This window comes from Planococcus citri, chromosome 4, assembly GCF_950023065.1.
Source record: "Planococcus citri chromosome 4, ihPlaCitr1.1, whole genome shotgun sequence".
NCBI lineage: Eukaryota > Metazoa > Arthropoda > Insecta > Hemiptera > Pseudococcidae > Planococcus > Planococcus citri.
In genome coordinates, this window is record NC_088680.1 from 44,028,783 (window position 1) to 44,054,914 (window position 26,132).

Genomic DNA, 26,132 nt, shown 5'->3' on the forward strand with positions numbered 1-26,132 from the left:
GATTTACTCGGCTGTCTTTATTTACTACACAGTTCAATGCGCTCGTTATTGACCTATCGGAACATTTTTCACTGTGTCTGTTAGCTTAGCATGTGATTGTGAATTATATTTTTACCGGCGTATAAAAAGTATTGCCATCTGTTGTGATTTACTATACTATGTTGTGGTTGTGGCGAACACTTATCTTTACGTGGAAGATGCATCTGTACATGAAATTGATTGGAAATTGAAATAATTTTGTTATGAGCCAAAGGTAAGTAGGTACCTATAATTTTATGCGCGGGTCTGAAATTTGCAATAATGATATAAACGATGCCCATTCCTTTTAAGAACCAGTTTCATTTAATTATTTTTCATATTAGATAGGTAGATAGTTTATCGAGTAGGATGTTTGGTAGATTAGCTCATACTCACAAGCAGGCATATTAAAAAAATAAAAAACCCCGAATTTCCCAACTCGTCTATGGCGAAGCTGTTGTTACACCTGGATGACGAGATGAACAGAATGGCTGTCACATACGCAACAAATAACTTGATCTTGAATGTCTTTCAAGTAGCAGTAAAGGTTATATTATGCTGACTTGAGAACAATACATTTTGCGATTTTTATCCAACGATGAAATATTTAAACTCGTAGATGGTAGATTTATATATACGATAGGTATAAAATATTCAGACAGAAATAATTTCAATTTAATTAATTTTTAGCTCATGCGTGTACGATACGTGCGAGAATTTGAATAGATGCGGTTCATTTTGATGGGCCAATTCAAAGTTCCAAGGTTAACCTAAACATTTGACCAAAATAAGGAAGTTGGTATAGGTCTCGGTTTCCTTTTGTCGCGCAGTTTGTGTCTGAAAAATCGCCACTATTCTTGAGACGAAAAAAATGTTAGAAGGACTTTTCTTGTGGGCATAATGTATTGAAATTGTAGATACGTCTAGTCTACGTCTGCGGAGATGTTCGGTGGATGGGAAATCCTAAGGTGGGGTGAAGAGAACGAGGCTCTTGTTTGTTACCTGCGTGATCGTTCATTCTTACATGCGTGGAAAATTCTAGTCTGAGAAATAAACGATCATTGGCTTGGATTGATCAGAAGAACAATGACGATGGTGTAAAATTTGAATGTTGGATGTTTATTGAAACTTGATACATATTTTTTCTATAAAAGACTTTTGGTAAATTCTAAATTTTCAATTTTTTACGGATTTTTAAAAATTTTTAAATTTTGATTTTAATAAAATTTATTTTTTTCTCTCGATAAACCACTTCTCTTTACCTATGTACTTTTTTGATGAAAATGAAAAAAAAATCAGTTCTGAAGCTGAATATCAACTTCTCAAAACCCAATTCCAACATTTCTAGCCATTCTGGAGTCTCCAGTGAGATTTTTGAATTTCTCCAGAAGGCCTAGAAATTAATTTGGGTTGCTAAAAATTAAGTTCTAGCTTATCATGGGCCAGTTTAACGTGTTCATTCATAATTGGGTAGCTATTCTTAGGTATCTAAAAAAAAAAAAAAAAAAAAAAACGAAGGAAGAGAGGATTTGTAGTGAATGACTGTGAACACGAAACGTCACTTGTGGATATACCTACCTACATACGAGTATTATAACCAAACCTACAAGGATACTTAATGTAGAAAATAATTGAATGAACATGGCACCAGTTGCAACTTTGAGCTTCATGGGTCTAGGTAGTATGAACTTGAATAAATGTACCATGAAAAACATTTACTTAATTAATCGTTGTACGACAAAATTTAAGGTACCTACCTACCAACCTACCTACCTACCTACCAGAGGGCATATTCTCAAAAAAATAATAAAATAAAATGTTCAAAAAGTGTGTAATGCTTTATATTAAAAGCACTTGAAACCACCAATGTCAGCAAAACTTAGGTACCTACATCACATACAGACATATGGCAGCTCTACGAAATAATTCATTTTAAAAATAATGTTACTGTAAGTGCTTTATTCTGTAATTGTAACTGTCAACTTATAAACCTATCGTACCATTACAGACTTTATAATTTGAGGAAATAAGTGAAGAAAAATATATCATGGTTAGATATTCATTTTGCATATGGAGCAATTTTTAATAAAATCAATGTTATATTTACGATTTAAAACCAAAAAAATACTGGAGTAAATTTGCAAAAAATGTTTCTATCATTTTCAAATACTTACTTTATGAGTAATAAGAATAAATACGTAGATAAGGTGTATACTGTGTAAAATAATAATGGGTACCTAGCTACCTACCTATTATAACAATACAGTATAGTACCTATATACTATAATGTATAAATATCATGCATACCTATTTTAGTTATGAATTTAAAATGCTTTCCTATACGATTAGATTAAAATTCAAATGAATGTAATTTTATACCTCGAAGTATATCAATTAATCGTAAAATAAAATCTTATCAAAGTTCTTGAACCGATATCATTAGGTACCTCAGTTTCATATGAAAAAAAAAATGTGCGAAACAGAGGAATTCTCTATAATAGTGGGAATTTTTTCCCAATGGAAGCTGTTATATTATAGGAAAATCAACTTTATAATTGTAATTTTAATCTGTTGATGTATTTATCGTATTTTCCCGAAACTTGATCACGAAAGCTATACAGGATCAGTTTGCGTAAAGTTTATTCACGATTTGTTATTTATATTGTGGTTGCATGATATTGAATAATTAACCCTACGTTTAGACCAGTCAACTCGCACCGATTTGGATTTTACCAAAATGATATGCTGTAAAGCATTAAAAATAAACAACAATTAATGAAATATTTAATCTGGCGCATGAAGTCATGTTTTTATACGCCTCGATGTTCTAACGTCAGATCTGTTTAGAGTTTGTGAGCAGGGTGTCTCAGACATGCAGGCTATGATAACATGTGGAAGGGGAGATCAATTTTGAAAATGATATTACTCAATCTCATGTCGTGATTATTGAACATTTTTTTTTAGCGATAATTACTTCAAAAGTAGGTAAGCAAACTATGTCAAACATTTCATATTAAAAACATTATCCCACAATGAAATCTCAGTTCACTTCAAAATTTTCTTTCATGGATTCGTTTTTTAATAATAAAATACGCCTACCTAAAAGTATAATATTCATGAATAATGATAATAGTTTTCAGCAAAATACATATTCGAGAGAAATAAATTTTTGAAAAATATAAATTATACAAAAAAAAAGTTTTAAAAATAGATTTTTGTAAATTATGGGTTATTCAAGAGAAATACATTTTTTTTTTTTATAGGTAAGTGGGTACCTGAATTACAAGAAAAAATTATGGGGTAGATTTTTTTATAGTACCTAATTTGAAAGGGTGCAAAAATTGTAAACATTAAACCCAAAAACTGTAAAATGAATAAAAATGAAAAAAATATTGAGAAAATTAAGGCGATTTTGAGCTATCTATATTTTCTTGCGCAAATACATTTGTTTTTATAAATAATAAACTAGAAATTATTTTTGAAAACAATACCTATTCATAAAAAATTGAAAAAATCGAAACATTATTTTTTACTTAAAAATTTGGTTTAAATTTGGATCAAGTACAATGTACAAAGTCTTAAAGAAAAATTAAAAATCCTATAAAAAAATTGCACCAGAAAATAAAATTTGAAGCAAAACAAAATACAAATATTGAAGGCTAAAAAATATAAATCAGTCTATAAATCAGTCTTGTGAAAAATGTTCCTATAAAAAGTGAGAATAACGTGTCAGAAAGAGTGTTGATTTTTTTAACATAAAAAACAAAGTTGAACAGAAAAAATATCCAAAAATATTGAGAAATTGAGACGAAATGAAATCATTGAAAAAAAAAACCGAAAAATTAAGGCAGTCAAAAATAAGGTTGATTGCTATGTCACCGATTATTTTTGTTGTTGTTTTTTTTAAATTACAGTATGAGAAATTTAGGACCCATCAGGTAGCTTTTAAGAAAAAATTTTAGTCACCCAAAATGGAAAATATTGGAGGTCATTTGGGATTTAAAATTTTTCAATGTTAGTAGGTAGTTCAAAACAAATTATGGCCAAATGACCTCAACAAGAGGTACCATACGTAAGTAAATAAAGACCTCAACAAACTTTTCATTCTGTTGTTGTTGTTCGAATAGTGTTGTGAATTCTTCAGCACCAACTCTCACATTTACTTAATCACATTTGAACAATAAGAAAAGCTCAAGTTTAGAAGTTCTTGAAATGATAGTTTTTTTTCAGTCAAAATTATACCTACATAATATGACAAATTCTGTGATTATTGCCCGATGGTATACGAGTTTAAAACTGAATCAATCAGTCGCATTCATATATACCTACTTACGTACCTAATTTGGGTATCTACAATTTTTTTTTTACTAGAATCTATCAAATTAAAAAAAAACAAAAAAAACGACTCACTCTGTGGCATTTCTCCCTAATTGATGAAAACATGGAATGGCCAATAATCATCCAGGAAAAACATCATTTCTGAACTCTCAGATTAAATTGCATAATTATGTACAAATAAAATAATGGTATTTTTGACGAACAAAAATGTTTTTAAAAAACGTGGTGAAATGTCGAAAGGTGAGAAGGCACATTTTTTCTCGCCTATGTCATATTAAAAGACATGGCCTTCGAAACATGAGAGAATATCGTATTTAGATGTATGATGTATGTAATATTCTGAGAGATGTAGCTACCCAAACGAACATAAAGATTTTAGGATAATTTATCGAAAAAATTGGGTCCTAAAAAACACATTTTTTCTGTCTCATGACAGAAGTTCCCCTCAAGTGAAATATGACGTGGAAAAGTAAACCATATTAATTACGTATTATTTCTAGAGTCGTGGCAGCCCAATTGTAAATTTCGAGATTTTAGGGTAGGCACTAAGTAAGTAGGACAGGAATAAAATTACATATCTTTTTGAAAAAATACTGATAAAAAGAAGAACTTTTCTCTCTCTCTTGTCGGAAGTGGCCCTTGTGTTTGATGTAGGTGGTTGAAGTTTGGCCTGGATAGAAGATTTGAGTGATTCTTAGAGCTACAGCTGCTCAATTATGTCTTGTATTTTAGGATTTTTTCAAAAATTTGGAATCCGAAAAAGTACGATTTTCTTTTTAGTCACGAGTACGTTCGAATTTGCTCCTCTTAGTGGGATTGTAATTTCAAATATGACCGGCATAAATGTGTTTCTCCAAGATACGAGTAGGTACTAAGGTAATCTACATAGGTACATTTCCCACCTTTTTTTGAGGTAGTCGAAATTTTTTCAAAAGCTGTCCTATAAATCCCCATTCTTTGGGGCAGAATATCAGAATTGGTAATTGATTGATCTAGAGTTCACCTCGCAAGCAGGAAATATTTTCTTGAAATGATCAATTTCTTCCCACTGGGCAACACCCAAACTTATTGTTTTTACTTTTTAGCAGATGATTTATCGTACAAGTATAACATCCCTACCGACACACCTCGTACAATTTATCCAAATATTCTGCAACTTGACCCCTCCTAGCAGCCTGCAAACATATGTTCGATTCGTAGAAATAGCAATTCTCTAATCAAAGAGAAAACCCCTTCCGCATATTTCTGTTTTTCACCGCACAGTTCATCAAATTACTCACACAGCTACATAGAGTATTAAACTGATAACGATCCGATGATCTCGAGAAAATTAAAATTGCTTCGGCGATATAATTACATAATCGCGGACGAGACGAGACGCGTGCGATCGCGTTTATTTACGATCGCCACGATGAACCGAATTTTCCTCTGGCTACTGGAATGCGGGGGAATGGAAGGCATAAGAGTTGAAGCACTTGTTACCAGTTTTCCTTGCCTTCGTACAAATTATATATGAGCGTCGCGTCGTCGGACGTCTACCATGTACCGTATGATGATGACGATGACGATGAAGGTGGCGTTCGATACGTGCGATCGTTACGGCAGTTTGTGGTTGTAATTCGCGAACACAACAGATGATCTACGGATGATCAAATCTCTCTCTCGTGTGTTGGTTCGTGTATGGTTCAGGTTCATTACAACAATGGTTGTATTGACGCTCGAAAGTTGTCGTTTGTCGTTTGCGTCATGTGAGCTTGTATAATATGCGCCATGTTTTGGTATAGCAAAATTTTACCCGGCTCGATATCTCGAAAATAAATTTCAAAATTTTAATGCGATTCGTTGGTAATTTTTTTTTCTTAATTGTTTGGTGTACATACGCGTTCGGCTAGTCGATCGTTTAGTTGTGGCGGATTTTTACTGCGACTGCCGACGTAATACAAAAATCCGTATTTAAGATCGAGCTGAAGTTATCATGTGAGTATTTTTTTTCGAGGTAGTTATTGGGTTTTATTATTGTGGGGTTGTATTAAGGTCAATGCTCCAATAAGCACCTTTATATGAGATCTTTGGTAGGTACTTAGAGACCTACTACATATTTTGTAGATATCCATTCTATATCGTCAGGGAATACCCATAAGATCTAGGTAGATCTGCGGATTTGATAAAGGTCGAAGCTCATCTTTAAACCATCAGGTGGATATCACATATAACTTGTTTTCATTAGGCCTACGACAACCGTCTATGACTAAAAATCCTCTTTTAACCATTGGAAACAACGAGTCAATGATACGAGGCGTATCTCAAGGCGTAATGCACAGCTCCACCACGTCATTTACAATGCAAAGTTACTCATTGGTACACTACAATGCCTATCTAAACATATGACTGATATGCCGACGACGCCACTTGAATGAGACATGAATTGAATGGCAATACATTGGGCATATGATATGTACTTACTGTATATTTGATTACTTGCTGTGTATGTAAATTCTATTCAATTTACTAGGTAGGTCTATAGTTTGCATTCAGGCTCATCGTATCCTAATGGATCGATGATTTCTAGGTCTTTCGTAGTAGAAAGTGAAATACCTGATCTTATCTTATACTACAGATATGAATGGAGTGTTTTTTTGTTTTATATATTTTAATGTCGAACTCCACCGCGTTGATGACTGATGGCAAATGATTGTCTTTGACGAAGATGAGTAGCCTTCGAATTACAAATGACGATTGCAGATACTGCTCTGTATGCTTTCAACGTCTTCATTTTAGCTATGTTGGTGTGTGTTTTAGAAGTAGAAACAATATATTGTCGGAGGTTAATGTATTCTCGAACAATGACTTTTTGTTCCATTTTTGGGTGCAACAGTTATTTCAATATTATACCTATGGAGTGAAAGTGGTGAAGTACCTACATAGATATTATAGATATACGAGCTGTTTTACAGTGGAGGATTAATATCAGTAGAAGGATGGTCCAAACAAACAAAAAGAGGGTGCAGTCACAACTGCAAAAGTTTTGGGGAGAACACAGTGAATGAGACATTTAATTTCAGACACTGGCTTTCATTATTCAAATTTTTCAAAATTGAAATCTAGCCCATTTTCTATTTTTGGCACCACCTCAACTCTTCCCCCAATATGGCCAGTTCTTGTTAAATTTGGAACGAAAAAGTGGCCAGTGTATAAATTAGGACTTTTCCATGTTCTGGTGAATTCCGGTGAATCAGTCACCAAGAGTCACCAGAAGTCACCAAGTGTATAAAATCGCTCAAGTATGACCACTGCTTGGTGGATCTGTCATCAAATAGTCATCAGAGTATAAAATATGACTTTTCAATGTTCTGGTGAATTCTGATGAATCAGTCACCAAGATTCACCAGAAGTCACCAGGTGTATGAAATCACTTAAATATGGCTAGTTTTGTTAAATTTGGCACAAAAAGTTACCAGGGTATAAAATATGACTATTCTATGTTCTGGTGAATTAGTCACCAAGATTCACCAGATACCAGATGTATATAGAATCGCTCAAATATGGCCAGTTCTTGTTAAATTTGGCACGAAAAAGTCCCCAGTGTATAAAATATGACCTTTCTATGTTCTGGTGGCAAATACTACAATTATTTTTTTTTTTTAAATCGAATAAACCCATACCCACATAATCACCTTGAAACCGAAACCAAAACCAAAACCGAAAAACCTTTATTCCCAAAAACCTGAACCGATTGGTTTTACATACCTGCTTGTTGCACCTAATCAATTGATTCTGGAGGCAGAATGAGAAGGGAGGACCAAATTCCAGTTTTTTACTTACCTCACTGATGAAATTTCAACATTTTGATGGGCAATGGACAAAAAGTTGGAATTGTTGAACATTTTCCAAAATTCTAAACATTGAGTTTAACTTTTGACATTTTTCCGTTCAGCTCATTCTTGGATGCTCTCACAATTTTTTTTAGAATTGGAGCTACATTTTTCTGTCAATTTGAATACTTCCCCTATTTGAGGTTTTCAAAACAAGTTTTTTTTGTCAAAATACATATCTTTTTTTTTACTGGTAACCTCCTACATAGAAAATTTCCACATTTCGACGATAATTTACCTATCATAATTTTCACACCTCATCAAAATTTGTTTTTTTTTTCAACTCGACGTTACCTAAGGGCTCAAACTTTGAGATAGGTAATTAAATAATTGAAGCTACCATCTTATGGGAAATTTAATTACATAACTACCAGCAAAAAAAATTCATCATTACTTTTTGTCTGTCTTTAATAGGGTAGATGGTGTTTGGGTTCTGAATTTGAGAGGTGTCATATCTTGAGTTGGTTGAATTCGAAGAAAATTACTTGCATGGAAGTATCTAAAGAAAATTTGTGGATAGGTACCTTACCTACGTATCTTGAAATTTGAAAAAATTACTGTGGAGAGTATTTCTTCGTCTCTTTTCAACAAACTAATCTTCAAAATGAGATGTCCACAATCCACATTCATATACCTACGTCCTGCTCTAAAGATTCTCAATCGTGATCCGATTAAAAAAAAACGAAAGTAAAATTAGCACAACAATTGTCATCGATTCGAAGACACTGATTGCGAGTTAAATATCCCCTCCTCGCACTACTTCATCATGGCTAAAATATGGGTGACAAATGTAATGGTGCGTGGTAAATTTTTTGTCAGATTTTCGAAAGTACTGATTTTGAAGGTCCATTTTCCAGGAAATTGTCTTTCATGCCCAAGGCTACGAATTTGACAAAAAAATGTTGAAAAGTTATATATATGTAGGTATATGTAAATTACAAAACCATGATATGGCCATTTGAGGTTATGGAACCCAAAATTCTCTTGGGTGCAGAGTGGGGTCACGAGCATGACCCTGGATCTCCGTTATTTTTTCAATCTCACCACAATTTTTTGTGATTTTTTCATATTTTTTCCAAATGATTTGATGCTGGCGAGTAAACTGAAAAGAGTAAAGAGATTCGAAAATCAACAATAAAATTAGTATTTAAAATGAAACACCCTTATTTTCACATGCTTGGAGAGTTTTTCAAAAAACGGAATTTCTAATAAATGATTTGAAAAAAACAAAAAAAAAAAGGTCAAACAAGTCATGTGATCTTTTTAGCGTTTAGCGCCTTATTTTTTTGGAATCGATATCTTTTCGATAAAAGTTGATTATTTTGAATTTTCGATGTTTTGAGATTCTAGCTCAGTGCCAAGCAACGACGACGAGGCCAGTACCACTACCTAAAATTTCTGAAAATTGGTCAAAAGTACATTTATGAAGGCTAAAAATGGTCAGAAATTACTAAAAATTGGCGAGAAAAAAATGCATCAAAATATAAATTTGCAGAAAATTGAAAAATTTGAAGAAAAAAAATTAAAGGTTGATGAAATGAGACCACAGTGGCAGTTTTCATGGCGATAAATAGGCACTTCAAAAAAGTATAGGCTTTTTTTTAAAAATCGATTTTACTAAATTGATTTCTCGATAATCGATTTTTTCAAAAAATTTGCAAAATCATCTGATATTTTTGATTTTGGTGAAAGATAATTTTGGGTTCCTTCTTCCTCCAGCATTTCTTGCTGAATCGATCTACCTTCATAATGAAAACTGGAACATTGGGCAAAAAATGTAAATGGTTTTTTTGCAACGCTATTTTAAAAATAAAAATATAATTTGGTACTTAGATATGTATTTAAAGGTTTGAACGTAGAAAATGTTCGGATAAAAGGAGGAAAAAGTCGAACAACTAGAGCGTATAGAGTTTTTGTATCGGACTTCCGTGTATGTAGAGAAACTTTTAATAGTATTTGCATATTGGATTGTAGGTATATAAGGACGAAGAATAAGAGTACCTACATCATTTACGATACACCCTGATGCATTATAAAAAGGGTTAATGTGATGATTTCTTCCCATATTTACCTATATAGTGAGCTTTCGGTCCACACTCTACAGTATCGATAAGTGCTTTAATATAGGTCAGTAAATATCGCGTCGCGGTATTTGGGTGACGTATGTAATGTTCACTTAGGTATATACTCACCGCTACCTATATTATCGTAGTATTAAATAAGGTACCTAATACCTATCTTGCGGTCAGAAGTATGGCAGGGGAATAGAAGAGTGCGGGTATTTGTAAATCGAGCAAGAGTGTGTAGTATCTTAATAGTGATAAGAGTGCGGTAATTTCTCTATAGTCGAGATGACCTTTTTCATGGTTCATAAAGATACACGGTACTTACTATGTACTAAGCTTACTACCCACGTACCATAAACGTTAACAAATTTATAAATATGTATAAAGCACGAATAAAATGTAAATATTCTGTAGGTACCTAAAAAAAAAATTGCATTTAAGTAAATGTGTACATTATAATGTACATACAAGTGTATTATATTTGTGCAAAGTCGCTCGTAAAAATGTAACCATTTTAATAAATTTCATCCATGCATCGGAGCGTTCTTCCTGTTTGAAAACGGTCAAGGTTGCGAAGACCAAAATATAAAGAGTACGGATTGTAGTATTATTTTTTTTTATTATTAACACGTATTTTATTAGATATATTATGCTTAATAATTATACCTACGTATATGTAACATCTAGGTACCTATAGTATGACAGTTCTGTCGCGAGATCAGCCACATCGAATGAGATAGATAAACAAAGATGGAGTTATGAAAATAGAGAGGAAAAAAGGTTTCGTAGTAATTGTTGCATACATGTTACGACGGCGGTGGTTTCATTATCACTTCAAGGTTCTTTTGTGTAATTGAGATGTATTCATTGAAAGGTATTGTTCGATGAACGACGATGCTACAGTATACGATTTAATCCTCGTAAATTTTTACTCAATGGTCAAACGTGTACTTAGAGTATATTAATTTTTGCTCGACAATATACGTATATAACGTCTGCGTACCTTCTAAATTAGTTGATGAGGCCATTTTCAAACGGATTTCAACGGCAATTCGCGCGTTTATATTAAAAATTATGCCCGACTATGTAATTTTTCGACGACGACGTTGATGCAATTAAATCGTAAAGTAACGAGAGAATGGAATTAATTTTAGTTGGAGTTGTTTTAAATGAATGTGTAGGCTGTGATGGCCAAAGCCATTGGAACTCGTGTCTGTATGGAAAGTTACAGAAATTGTGAGGAAACAGAGGATTCTTCTAACTTCTAAGGGGTCCATATAAGAACTGTCTGAAACACGGAACCAAACATGTTGTAATTCCGAACCCTTATATACAAAATTTTAAAAGTTGCAGTTCATAAATTTAAAAAATTAAAAAAAAATCTTATCCCGACCTTTCTCAACTTTTTTATTATTTTTTCTTCAAAAAAAATGGAATCGAGTTAATAATTAAGTACTTTATTTGCTCACCCCCCCCCTTTCAAAAACTACCATTTTTATACCATTCTGGAGCCTCCAGGAAGTTTTCAGTTTTCTCCAGAAATTTTCAAATTGCTCTCGAACAGCGAAATATGCAAAAATTAAAAATTTCTGAAGGCTTCAGATTTGATTGAAAATTACTTCAATCGATTCGAAGGGCCAACTTTGAAGGGTTGAAAAAATTTTGAGTAATTTTTTGCAAGAATTAGTCATTTTGGAATTTAAAAAAAAATTGAACTTCTCAACTTGTGAAAAAGTACACATTCACCTCAGATTTACAATTCGCTTGCCCTAATCGATTCGGAATGTCAAATTTATGACAGAAGGTTAAATTTTCTGCTGCCGAAGTCGATTCTAATGTCTTCTGGAGTGATTTAAAGGTGCTGGAGAAAAATCAATTTTTTCTGGAGGCTCCAGATCGGTTCGCAAATGGTGGAACCGAGGCAGTAAATGGAGGGGGGCTGTCAACCGATTTTCAGATTTTTTCCCTTTATATTTACTCTTTTTGTAGAAAATTACCTAATTTACCAACCAATTGCTATTTCCACCATTTTCAAAATGTCGCCAAAAATCGAAATATCAACTTCAGCAGCTTTTAAAATTTGGTTCTCAGGTCTGTATGAAAAGTTCTTAGACTTAGTCAAATTTTATCTCAATCCAAGTTGACAAAGTTTCAAAAAATTCCCTTATCAATAGTTTTTCTAAAAAAATTTTCGAACTTTTAAAAATCTGCGAAAAATCTAAAAATAAACTTTCGTCCCTAAAATAGGTAGCGCGTGTTCACGAGTTACATAATTCGGCTGCCGTTTCCCATTACTTTGTGAATAGGCCAACTACAAATTCAAGTTTAAAATTTGGCAATGAAATTCACTTAGGTCATGAAAAGGAAGAATTATTTAAATGAGGAAAGTTGATTATACTGTTGGAAAAAATTCAGTCATGCCCGCAAAACCAGTTTAATGATACTTGAATAAATTCATCATTCGTCATGAATTTAAAACTTTTTATTTAGCACGTACTTATATAATATTTGTACCTACCTAATTTATATTTAGGTAGGTACCTATATGTTTTTTTCCACGTCCAGTGAACAGATATGTTGGCGATTTATGCGTGATTATTAATTTAAAATAAAATAATTCGAACAATTTATGGCCGAAAAATATTTGCTGGTTACTTGATTTATAAAGCGAATGTTGAATGAAGCGAATGCTGCTGAAAAAATTGGCGTCAGTTGCAAGGTCGTTTGCTTGAGGGACGAAAATTCTTCCTGCTATGTGAAAAAAAAAACATCACGAATTTCTTTTCAATTATTTTTGCAACTGTATCGTTGAACTCTTAATTATGTAACCATACATAGTATGATACGTTACAAAAGATCATCGAGATTAAGGTTAAAATATAGCCAATATAGGTATATGAAATTTTTGTCACACAGGGATTTTCAATCTTTACTTCTGCTTTGAAGTATCAAGTTTCATATCGAATTCTGATTATGAAATTATGAGTTCCTTACTTAAGCCCTGAGAAAAATCTTGGAATTTTTCTACACCTAGACAATTCGTTACCAATTTGCGCTTGTTGAAATGTAGAGCGATGTTGAAAATTATTATTTAAAAAAAAAATTATCGACTGCATGGTTACGATTACCTATTCATTTATGTGAGATAATTACCTACGCAACCATTCGTGGTATTAAATTTGCACATGGTTGGTTGGTGTTACATATTTGTTGGTTATATGAGTTATCAATTGAAATCGAGGCAAAAAAATAATCGAGAGCTAGGCGTTGGGACTGAGAGAGGAGGAGAAGCTCTGATGCATGCGTAAAATTTGTGCTCTGCGAAATGCACTCACTATAATTATTGGTTTTACTTTCTATTTGAACTATAACGATAAGTGCAAACACTACTTTTAGTGATTTGCATAAATTTCAACTTCTTTCTTGAGTGTAATCGTTGAGATATTTTCATTGGAACAAACCGTGGTAGATACATATAACCATTAAATTTTTTCTATAAAAATGAAAATCACGAATCTTCCCTAGTTCCCTCTATTCAAGAAATTTTGATATCCATGAAAACTACCAAACGTGTTAAAAATAACTTTCCTTAATTGACTCTAACAATTCTATCTTAACAATTGACCTCGTTTTGGCCTCCAGACTCAAATATCATGAGCATATCCTACCTGCTATAAAACATGCTCGAAAAATTTGCATTTCCCATCTTCCGCTCTTCTCTTTACCCCTTGACTTGTTCGTCTTATATACTCATCATTAAATACCTACATCTATTCTATATGACCCTGTTATTGCATCTTTGAATGAAGTACCATGAAAAAATATCTACATAATGTTCAGAATACACGTGTAACTGCATTATCAAGCAAGGAAAAAACATTCGCTTAACGATGACATTTTGATAGTTTACCTACCAAGCGTGCTTCTCAATTTACTAACTCGATTTCATGTATACGAATACGAGTCGGTATTATGGTTATTTTTTATTCGATTAATTTACGTTTTAAGATGCATCGCGATGTATTAAGGTGAGTTCTTACGTCTTATCCTAATAGTTTAGTACGATGATATGAGTACGTCTTCGTTCTTTCCAACTTCCCCATTCTTTGTGGTAATGACTGATGACTTTTTGAAAGTCATATTCGTGTGTACTTAATTCTTATGCGACCAGATAGGCAGGTACCAGTTGAGATGATTGCTTTTTCGTGACATATTGTCGTTTTGGGTTGGTTGAGCTAACGTAAAATAATATGCGGAAATGAATTAAACCGATAGATTAATTTTGAGATTTATTAGTCTGATAATGATAAATGAACGTGAATGTAGGTGAGCTACACGTGCTAGTTTGTTTATTTGGGTTTGGTCAAGTTCAAGTCTTTAAAATTGGCGCTGTTTTGTGTGAATTTTATAGTAGGTAGAGGCACACATAATAGGTACCTGCATTATTAAGAAGGGTTGATTTTTAAAACCCTTAAGAGGAAAATTTTGGAACCAGATGAGTGTAAATCGAAAAAGCATGCAAAAATAAATCAATGCCAAAATTTTAAATGCTAAAAAAGAAAATTTTTCGATTTTTGGTGGATTTTCAAAAATTGCACTCTTGGGCAAAAAATGAGGGGAAAAAACAAAATTTCACCAAATTGACCTAGTTAGGTATACGTACGATCCCTAAAACGATTGAAAACGGTTTGGAAGCGTTTTGAGCAGTTGTTATGGATCGAACCTCCAGAAGATTCTTGAAAGTTGAGAAATCTCCACAAAATATTACCCAATGAAGTTGCAAAAAGCTAAAATTTACTTTTTATGCTTATTTCAACATGATTCGGGTCGACTAGAGAAGGCTTTAAGCCGTTCGAGGCCTCTGGTAACTTTTTAGAAATTCCAGTCCTTCCTCCCATTCCAAAAAATGCCATAAAATGTGTCCAAATGAACTCTAGCACAAATCTGGATTTTTTTTAAAATTTGACTGGATGCTCCAAAACGGCGTGAAACTACTTCCATTCATCTTAGAGTGTTAAAATTAGGTTCTTGAACTATACTTTTCGAATTTCCGACCTTTTTAAGTAAAATTTTGTGTAAATTTCAACTTTTAAAAATCTGCTGGAAACTACAGAGCTGCTCAAAATGGTTCAAAACAGCTCCAATCGATTTGGAGGGTCAGAGGTAAGGTAAGTACATACCAAATTTCAGCTTTCCAAGTCAATTTGGCGAAATTTTTATTTTTTTGCTTTTTTGGCCCTTTAATTTTGTGAAAACCACTTCCTACAATTTTCACAATTTTTGTTTCTATTAAAATAAATAAAATTTTAAAAAATGATGAATTTGACTTCCTTGCTAAATTTTTTCAGTAAGAATTGCTAAAATCAAATCACGACTAATTGTAACTTTGAAACGTCTTTAAAGACACAAAATTAAACTGGAGTTAAGAATGGTAATCTTATAGCCTTTTCATTTTTTTTAAAGCAGGGGTCAGGAATCCGAGTTTGAAATTTGAAAAATTAGAGCCAAGGATCGTAGTTCGATTTGGGATTAGGATAAGTTTTTCTATGACTTTTTAGGTATCTAGCAACAAAATTTGGCCACGCGTTGGGAGGAGGACATAGATAGATCGAAGAATGAGCAAAATTTCTGTATTTGAAATTCACAGAGAAAGCTGAAAAATTGCTAAAAGCACTAGATTGGCTCAAAACAGATGGTTTTCATTTTGAGCAAGTACGAAATAAAGTAGGTAGGCTAATATTTCGTTTTGAAAATTTGCAATACCCAATAACATCCTTTTTACTTTTTTTATTTTTTTAAAATTTGTCAAAAATCTGAAAATAAACCTAGGCATTGGGTGTGAAGGTTTTAGGACATGCCCTTTCTGCAGAATTTCTCAAAAAATTCTTTAAAAAATCTTCAGTGGTAGAAAAACGTAGAAAATATCAAAATAATTTTTTATGTTGCCTTTTTTTCAAAATTTGGATCCCATTTCATGGATAAATATTTTAAATTTTCAAAAAGGATTTTATTCAAGATCATTGTTGAGGTCAAAAGAGTTTGAAAAAATTCAAGGTCATATTATCGCTCATGCAGTACTTTTACCTTTATAGGTATCTATTAAAGTTCAGGTCAATCGGTTGTGAAATATAAACAGGCAGAGATAAGGTCAAATCTCTGAAAAACACATTTTGGCAGGTACAACTCCCACCCCCTCTCCCCTATCCTGATTAAAAACCACCCATGCGCTCAGAAATCATCACAAAAGATCCCAAATAATGCTCGGGATTAAATATCAGATTTGGGGACCAGAGTTTTAAGATGCATGATCAAAGGGTTGAAATTTGACTTGTGGGGGGGAGACTTCAGTCAAAATAATCTGGTTCTTTTGGGTTCAGAGATTACCCACTGCAGTTCAAGTTCAGATCAGTATTCTTTGTTGGAGCCAATTTTAGCAGGAAATTTTCATCTAGTATTGACTCAATACACTTGAACGATCACCTCTGCAGCAAATTAAGAGTATTGGAATCTTCTTTTGATTTTTTCCGATGGTAACAAGCACCATGACCCAAGGATATGGGTAACCTATAAATTTTTTCAATGAGACATGTACCAGATTTGGTTTTGAATACCTAATGCCAATATATGCAATTGTGTAAGTACGAAGTACGAATACATGCATAGATATTATATTGACATCAAGTAAACACAAAACACTGTTTGATAAATATAGCGAATATTTTGCGTAGATGTACGCAATGTGCCAACATCGAATCGCTTCGATACATTACATAGTATTCGCAACCATAATATTGTACCTACATTTTTCATATGTAGTAGGTACGAGTACGTTCAATCGCGAGATACGTTGCGGATTAGATGCACATTTTTAATAAGTGCGACAGCAAGCAAACCCGCATGTACGTGGATGTGAGTTACTCGTACATGAAATTATTGTAGAAGATGTTGAAGTCAAGTCGAGGTCGGGTTGTAATCATACCTGTACAATCGCTGCAGTGACAGCTTATACACTCATCGTGGATAGGAGATAGGTGCGAAGGAAAGTGATTATGATAACAACAGGTTGAGTAATACCACGTTAATGGTTTAATGGACTAGCTGGATGCTGTGAACTGAGTGAGATCATTCTGCAGACTCTTACATTATCTAGGTAGGAATACCTATATAGCTCTTGTAATTCATTTAATTGGTAGATAAATTAAGGTAGGTACGTATGTTATTAGGACATAACATTGTATAGTACCTCGCTGTTAATTTGTTGATAGGTATTACATATGTTCCTACATGGAGGTATCTTCGGCTGGAAGTACCCATTACCTATGATAGGACAGCATGCGATATAATTATCGCTAGTGCGATAAAATCTACATAAAAATACATGCAGTGTGAATGAACGAAAAGTGAACACCTAACCTAGGTATTTGCAATAAAAAAAAACTCGAGATGGATGAACTTGGCACGAAAATCTCTTGTCGCGACGTTCACTCGATGCGACCAGATATTACCACATTTATAACGGTCTCGGTGCGATATTACAATAACGAGCGATTCATTCGCGTAATTTCAAAACAATACCGAGCTAAATGCATAATTGATATCATTTATCAGATTCACACTTCGAGTCCGGATCTGTCCTACTCATTGTCAGAGTGCTTACCTGCTGCAGGTGTACAGGGTGGCCAGAAATATCGGGTACCCCTAAAAAAGTTTTCTAACTAAATACTTTGGTTGGTCACAGTGAATGATAATAATGATAACACATGATTGGTTGTTGGACTGGAGAGATAACATTCCACCAATCATATGCATCTATTTCACGTTGCCAACCTAAATTTTTAATGAACAACTTTCTTAGGGGTACCCGATATTTCTGGCCACCCTGTAGTATAAAGGTATAGGTACCTATTATCTACCCACGAATAAATATTAATTTATTTTTAACATCTGAATTAAGCTCTGTTGTAATTAAAACGACGCAACGGAGATGGGTTAAAGTGAGCCAGAAACTGTAATAGTGTGAGAGGTACAACCACAAGGCTTTATGAGGAATTCTCAACTGTACAGTAGCAGGTATCGAATGCTTTTTCAAAAGACTTATTGTGATGAATTATACGGTACCTGGTGAACGATTAAACTGAACGTGGCTTTGCAAAAGGTCTATAACGATGAGGAAAATTGTGCTTAGTTTGCGCTCAAGGTGTTACATAGGTACCTACAAAGGGGATGAACGAGGAATTATTCGAACCGCGGCGTTTAAAGGAGAAAGGTGGATGTCGAAAAGAGCACCTTTTCCGGCGTTGATTTGTCAATAATTCGTATAGGCATCGTGGGTAAGCAATTTTGACGGGAGTCTTTTCGTAATCTAACGTTGAAACTGATTTATTGGGGGTGAAACAGACAGCAGAGATGTATAAAGAATCATAGAAATGATAAAATGCAGAATTTGATGAGAGTCTTATTTTTATCAATTCTTGGCCAATGTTATGATTTCACATACGAGAATTTTTTTTCTTCAAATTTGAAAGATTATTGTTGAAACTCTCAGTTTGATTAAATTTCTACATATTTTCTAAATTTGATGAAACTTTATTGACAGACAGTAGTTATGCGCCAGGAATTAACAAATTTAGACTGTATTATGCCCTACCCTACCCTAACAATCACGTATAAGATCAAACTCATGAAGAGTAAAGGCAAACGACTAAACGACAATTTCACATTTCATTGTTGAAATCTTTAACTGAAGAACCATTACTTATACCTATTGGTATGTGACGACGATGGCGAAAGTTTTGCTCTCATTATCTGGAGCTCTATTCGAAATATTGTATGGATTCGTGTATTGTGTTTGTAAACTTGATAGCCTGTTGTTCTAATATGAGGTATTAGCTTTGTAGCTTTATAGCAGGTACCTATCTCATTAGTAGATCTGTATAGGTGGTAAAACGACGCAGACTGATTTTCTCATACTCACGTAGCTTGAGTTTGATTGATCCTTGCTCGTACTCGTATTCTTTGTGCTTTAAAAATACTACATACCTAATACGTGTTGACTTCGTTACGAAGAGCATACAAATGATTCGTAATACTTATGCTACTAGGTAAAATAAAAAATTCTCTAAACACTGAAACAGTCGTTGGATTTTTTTGCTACTGTTAGAATTCACGCGTTGAAGTTATCTAACCGTGGAAATTGAGAACAGAAATAAATTATGCATGTGTATACATCAGTTGAGCATTGTTATTTCGAATTTTTATGGCTATTTGTACAAATTGCAACAAAACCTGGGAGGAGAATGAATAAATTTACATGCAGTTTAATTTACCTAATTGATGATCAAGTTCAAGGTATCGAAAAAAAAGAAGAGAATAACTGGTAATTTTTTTAAACCAGTGATAGTATCGTGGTATTTCTATATCCATGGATTACACCTATCTACTTGTACATAGGTTAGGTATCTACTCATTGTATATGTACCTACGTCATAACTGGTTCTAATTAACTTAGGTATCATCTGTTAGATAAAATACATATGGTGTAGTCTCGTGGTTTTGACGTAGGTATTTAGATAAAGTATCGAAGAAAATAATTTTATAATTCTTCCTGATGGATGCTGCATGTGCCTATCACTTTTTCAAGCTTCTCATTTTTTCTATGGTTAAAAGGGAAAAAAACTGATCCAAAAAATTCTTGTTTTTGTTATTTCCGCAATCAATCGTTTACGTTATAAATACAAGGTGCTTGAGAAAATCTGGCGAAAAAAGTTGGAAAAATTTTAGCCCCCCCCCCCTCACGACACATCACTTCGTCTCGCCTCTGAACCCTGAATTTTGTATACAGAAAAAAATAATGAAAAATACCTACCTATAATATTATGTTCCAGGGAAGCTGCGGCAGAAAAAGGATTTTCCAATGGAAACGCTCATGCTGGCGATAATTTACAAATCAGCACATTTCGAAGAGCTTTACCTCAGGTATGTAATGAATACAAGAGTCAAATAAGATATGATGTTTTTTTTTTAAATAGGTACTTACCTAGGTAGTATGTATGCAAACATTTCTTTATAAGAAACTAGAAAAGGCAATTTTTGCCAAAAAAAAAATGTTGATTTTGGCAGTTTTTGTAGAAAAAAAAGAACATCATTAGCAGAATTGAGCATTTTTTACTGAAATATCAAGAATTTTTTGGCAGAAATGAGCGGTGTTGAGAGGAGAAAAAAATGAGCGTTTTATAGACAAAATTCAACCATTTTGGCTAAATTTAGCATTCTTTAGTAAAAAAAAATGAAATGATTACCTACTTGGGTAATAAATAATGGACTGCATTATTTAGCAAAGAAAATGAGCACTTGTGGCAGGAAAAATGATCATCTTTGATAGAAAAAATGACTACTTTTGTCAAAAAAATTATCATTTTTGACAGAAACGAGCAAAAAAATCACCATTTTTGCTAGAAAACTTTTGGGAAAATTTAGCATTTTTTTTGCAAAGAAATAGACACATTTTTAGTTGTCTATAAGAAAAATAATTCCAGTGAATTTTTGGCAGGAAAACTTCGTTTTTGGAAGGAAAAAATCACAATTTCAAATTAGTGTTTTTGGAAGAAAATTTGGCAGAAAAATTACAATTTTTGGCAGCATGAGACAAATGTTTTTTGCAGAAATGAGCATTTTCAGTGGAAGAAAAAATATAATTTTCGGCAGAAGTTGAGCCTGTTTGGCTATAAGCATTTTTTTTTTTTACAAAAAAAATAAAATTAGGTATCTACCTACAACATACTTTCTCGATGAAAATTGAAAAATTATCAAATTTGGCAGAATTGAGTATTTTTTGCCAAAACATTGGCATTTGTAAACTATACTCAATTTTCGAACAATTTTTTTATGAATCTGTCCAACTGGTGCAATCAGACAGGTGAAAAATCCAACGTGTCGCAAGTGCAAGGCCAACTGGTGCCACAGCTGGACTTGCATGTTGTATCTGTAAGGACTCAATGGGGTAGCTTTCAAAAGAAAACATCTCCAATCCAAGTAAAAAATTGTGGCTTCTGCCAAGATTTGAATTTTAAAAAATTACCTTTTTTTTCAAAAATGCACCAAACTCCAAACCAGAAACCAATTTGGAATATTCTAAAAAAAAACGTCACTTTTTTAGCTTAAATTTTTCTCAAAAAAAAATCAGTGATATCTCTAAAATAATATGGCATTGGGCAGCATACAACCCAGGAAATTTGTCCTCTTTGGTCACATATTCTAATCAAAATCATTAAATTGCTCATTAATAAATTAAATTTTTAATTAGATAGATAACTATTAGGTAGAAGTTCTTTTAAAATGAAAATAAATTTTTAAAAAAAGTAGGTAATTGATGCTAACTTTTTTTTGATACTTTTCGAACATTCAGATGAATAAAATTCCTACCAATTTCTTTGGAATTCATCAGAACTAAATGACAGATACTCTATTCTGGCGTTTAGTATTTTTTTAGAGCTAAATTTTTTCAAAGTGATTGGAACTGAATAATGAATATAAATGATAATTTGATAACCACAAAGGTTATGTACTGTACCTACCTATTATGGTTACGTCAAAAGAAACGTTTGATAGGATATCCCGAACAAGGACTACCTATACAAGTGTTGTGATATTCTCTGAATTTTAATTACTTACGTTCAAAGTATTTCACTCTTTGCCTTCCTAGAAACTGTATATGCAATTTTCAGGTAAATAGGTAAATAGTTATTTGTAAACAAACGTAATAGGTATGGTATACAAATAACTACAGTTCCCGCCTAATATAAAGTACCTAATCAATGTTTTCGTCACATTTACCTACTTGGTTTAGATTACCTTTTTTTCTTTTGTAACGAATTGCTTCAAGTTTGAAATTCAATGCTCATTTAAATCATACCACGTTCCTTTGATAATTTCTTCGTGATGCAGACGAACAAAATTCCAATTTATTAAAACACAATTATGCTATTGCAGATTATATATATACAGAAGCATTTCCTCATTCGGAATTATAAAAGCGAAGGGAAGGGGTGGAAGGGAAATGAGCTGTTAAGAATGTTCATTTAAATTCATCCTCTTGAATTATAGCTACCTCCTTCGTTTTCCTGTGTACAAATTAATAGGTACACCAATTATTGAGGACAATGTAATTATACAAATCTCCTTACTTAAGAAAGTACATAGGTATTTACTTGGTGATATATGAAATCCTCATCGAAGTGAAATAGAAAGATTTTCATATGAAGCAGACAAAAAATTTACACATTTTAGATAGGTCAGGTGTTTATTTCATGTAAATGGAACATTTTTTGGCAAAAATTGGTGGAATTAAATCGGATTACTTGATGTACCTATACCTATTAGATTTTAAGTCAATTTAGCTGCGGTAAAGCAAATACGAGTATAAGTAACCTGGCTAAATTAGGTATCAAATAAGTACCTACCAACGTCGGTAGGTAGGTACTAGGTATAGATTCACGTATAAAAATAAATTTAGATAGGGCTACAGGTAATTAGAACGTTTTTGTGGATCGTCGATGAAGTAAATAAGATAAAAGGTAATGGTCACTTTGGCGCTTTTGCTGAAGGTCTACGTGGGCTTTTATTAGCCGCGTATTGATTAATTAAAACGTACAGAGTCTATAAACAAACGGATATAATATATTATTAAAAGATGTACGAGCCTATTGGTAATTTTAAAACAATGGTGCTTTGTATTTTAAATGAAAACAGGTAATCTTTGACCCTTTTGTATTGTTTGTCTGTGCAGTTTCTGGCGACGTCGGCGAAAAATCTAATTCTAATGGATTTAGGTATGACTTTGGCATTTCCAACGTTGGTCATAGCAGCTCTACTTAAATCAAAAAGCGGTTTACATTTCGACGATGCAGCAGCTTCGTGGTTCGGTTAGTTGAGCTTTTATTAAGCTTTATGGTTAAATTTTTAACACATTTATAAATATATCGAGATACGTAATACGTCGTGTAATATGTTCCGTAGGTAGTATTCCATTCATATGTCAACCTATTGGAAGTATTATCTCAGGCACCGTTCTGGAACCTTTAGGTCGAAAGAAATCAATGCTGTTAGTCAACATACCGCATTTTATAGGATGGTATTTATTTTACACGGCCATATCTCTTCCGGTTCTATTCCTCGCCGCCATTTTAATGGGTTTGGGTAAGGTAATTAATTGTATTACGTATAGAGACTGTATAATCAATAGTGATATACTTGCTGAGCGAACATGCAATACGAGTACCTAGACCTATATCTATCCATGTGTACATAATGATGAGATGGCATTTTTTTCAATTTCTTATTGTTGTGGTCATTTTTTTTTTAGGTGTGGGCTTCATGGAAGCGCCGGTGATTACGTATGTTGGTGAAATCAGTGAGCCAAAATTACGAGGTGTTTTGACCTCGTATTCTGGCATTTTTGTTACGATCGGATTAATCGTCGAGTTCTTATTGGGAACGTTGTACGATTGGAATACGGCCGCCTTCATCAGCTGTTTTGTTCCTATTGTGACGTTTGTCGCTATTACACAGGTAAACATACATACAAGTCTATTATGTTTTGGAGCATGTCTTTAATCAGTGGGTTATGCTCATTCGCCTTCCATTTGCTAGTTAGGCAACACATCTGGCACAATTTTTACTTACTGATGTTTAGATACATATATCTTTACTTATCAATACCATCACATAGAGATTCACCCGAAACATTTCTCATATTTTTCAACAGGTACCAGAAACGCCGATGTGGTTATTATCAAAAGGCCGAGTAAAAGAAGCTGAAAAATCGCTGCAATGGTTACGAGGCTGGGTACCAGCATCGCTCGTACAAAACGAATTAAACGAACTGATACGTTACAGCGACGCTTCGAAATTGGTTTTAAAAGATAAACCGTCAATCAAACAGACTGCTAATAATAAGGAAAACTCAACTTACTCGAATCCAGTCAATTTAGAAGATGAACTTCCTAATGGTAAAAAAGTCGCCGAAAATAACCCGGACGTTATTACTTTCGTCAACGGTGCAAATGGTGTTATTATAAATACCCCGGCACCGCCGACTAATAACAATTTACCCACCGAAAATACTAGTCTAGAAGGCAGCCAACGTAAAGCAACCGTTGCGGAAATTCTTCAAGATTTAATTAGACCGCAAATGCGTCGACCTTTTTTCTTAGTCATTGCATTTTTTGTCTTTCATAATGGATCAGGGTTTCCCGCAATGAGACCTTATATGGTGAACATATTCCAAGAACTGAGGTTCCCAGTGGATGCCAATTGGGCTACGGTTAGTTGATCAAAAACACCACGATCTTTAAATAGACGGAAATCATGATATTAATTTAAATTAAAATTTTGTTTTACAGGTCATCATCTCTTGTATAGGTTTCCTCGGTGTAATTGTATGTACAGTTTCGGTAGGATACGTTGGAAAACGTACCCTAACGCTTGGTTCAATGGCCGGATGTGCCAGCAGCACCTTGGGCTTATCAGTTTGGTCCTTATTGAACGAAAACTCGCCAGACAAATCATTATGTTGGACTCCTTTCATATTATTCATTTTACTATCGTTTTCATTTAGTTTTGGCCTCGCTCCGATACCGTGGATGATCTTAAGCGAAGTTTTCCCCTTCAGGTGATTTAATTTTTCATCCGTAAGGTTATTTTTCTTAATACATGCTGCGGAGTATGTTAAGTTGACGATATGGTATTCTGCAGGGGTCGTGGTTTTGCCAGCGGATGTGCTGCGGCTGTTTCCTACATACTGGGCTTTATTACAGCGAAGACGTTTTTAGACTTGAAATCCACATTGAGTTTATCTGGTGTGTTTTCGTTGTATGGTTCCATCACAGTGACTGGAATCGTATATGTGTATTTCAAGTTACCTGAGACAGAAGGAAAATCTTTGCAAGATATTGAGAAATTTTATAATGAGAAGAAGGTGAAGAAGTAACTTGATATGTGTTTTTTTTCTTTTTTGATACGTATTGTGTTTTGTATTACATACGTAATTGAGTTGCTCCTTTTTTTTTTTTGTTATTGTTTTGTATGTACATGTATCGTATGATAATAAATTAGGTATAAAGTGAGTTACCTGATCCTATTTAAAATATGATGCTCTTTTTTACTGTGATTATTTGTATAATATCGATTCTGATGTAGACTATATTATTGTACTGTCATTTTCGCGTATAGTATTCTATTTTCGTAAGTCTTTTAAAAATTGCCAATGACTTGTATTTCTCTTCAGAATTATTCTACTTAGGTATTCCGACGTTATAAGTGTCAATAACAGAAGTGATAATTATATTATCCGTACTATGAAGTCTATTGGCAATTTTTAATGTTTTAAAATATAATTCATGTTTGAAAAGAATGCTTGACTACATATTTATTGAAAGAAAATTACTTTTATATCGTCAGTGTTTTCTTCTACTGCATTTCTACTGAAATAATGTACATTATTTTTCAACTAATACGACTAGCCTTTTCAATTTTAAAGGATTGGATTGATAATTGATATATGTAGAAGCAGCTCAATGTTCATTCTGTATCTGTATGAATGATCAGAATTCAGAAATGAAGTACTGTTCCTATATGTACGTGATGGTGATCATCTGATCAAAAATTAATAATCAAAAATTCAAAATCGCCGATCGCCCGATTTTTTTTTTTTTCTAATTTTGATTCGAACCTTTTTGAACGAATTACAGGAAAATTGAAAATACCTACCCACATCGGTACGAAATTTACGAATTGCTTGCATAGAAAATATGAATAACAATAAGTACATGAAATTTATTCG

The 26,132-nt window shown here is 33.3% G+C and overlaps 1 protein-coding gene across 2 annotated transcripts; it reads left to right on the forward strand.

Annotated features, from left to right (window-relative positions):
* Window positions 1-25,703, forward strand: LOC135845305 (facilitated trehalose transporter Tret1-like). Of its 2 annotated transcripts, none has more exons than XM_065363788.1 (8): window positions 1-253; window positions 20,179-20,269; window positions 23,079-23,214; window positions 23,309-23,488; window positions 23,655-23,860; window positions 24,057-24,614; window positions 24,694-24,962; window positions 25,046-25,703. In XM_065363788.1, exons 1-8 carry the CDS (start codon window positions 243-245, stop codon window positions 25,278-25,280), a joined length of 1,686 nt encoding a protein of 561 aa, XP_065219860.1. In that variant the 5' UTR covers window positions 1-242; the 3' UTR covers window positions 25,281-25,703. The 2 variants fall into 2 exon arrangements, with proteins under 2 accessions (XP_065219860.1, XP_065219861.1); XM_065363789.1 differs by lacking the exon at window positions 1-253 and adding an exon at window positions 5,866-6,333.
* The last annotated feature ends 429 nt before the right edge of the window (window positions 25,704-26,132 follow it).

Coding starts and splice junctions, on each gene's coding strand:
- LOC135845305 (XM_065363788.1), top strand. Junction 23,489..23,654: donor CGCCATTTTAATGGGTTTGG/GTAAGGTAATTA, acceptor TTTTTTTTTTAG/GTGTGGGCTTCATGGAAGCG. Junction 24,963..25,045: donor AGCGAAGTTTTCCCCTTCAG/GTGATTTAATTT, acceptor GGTATTCTGCAG/GGGTCGTGGTTTTGCCAGCG.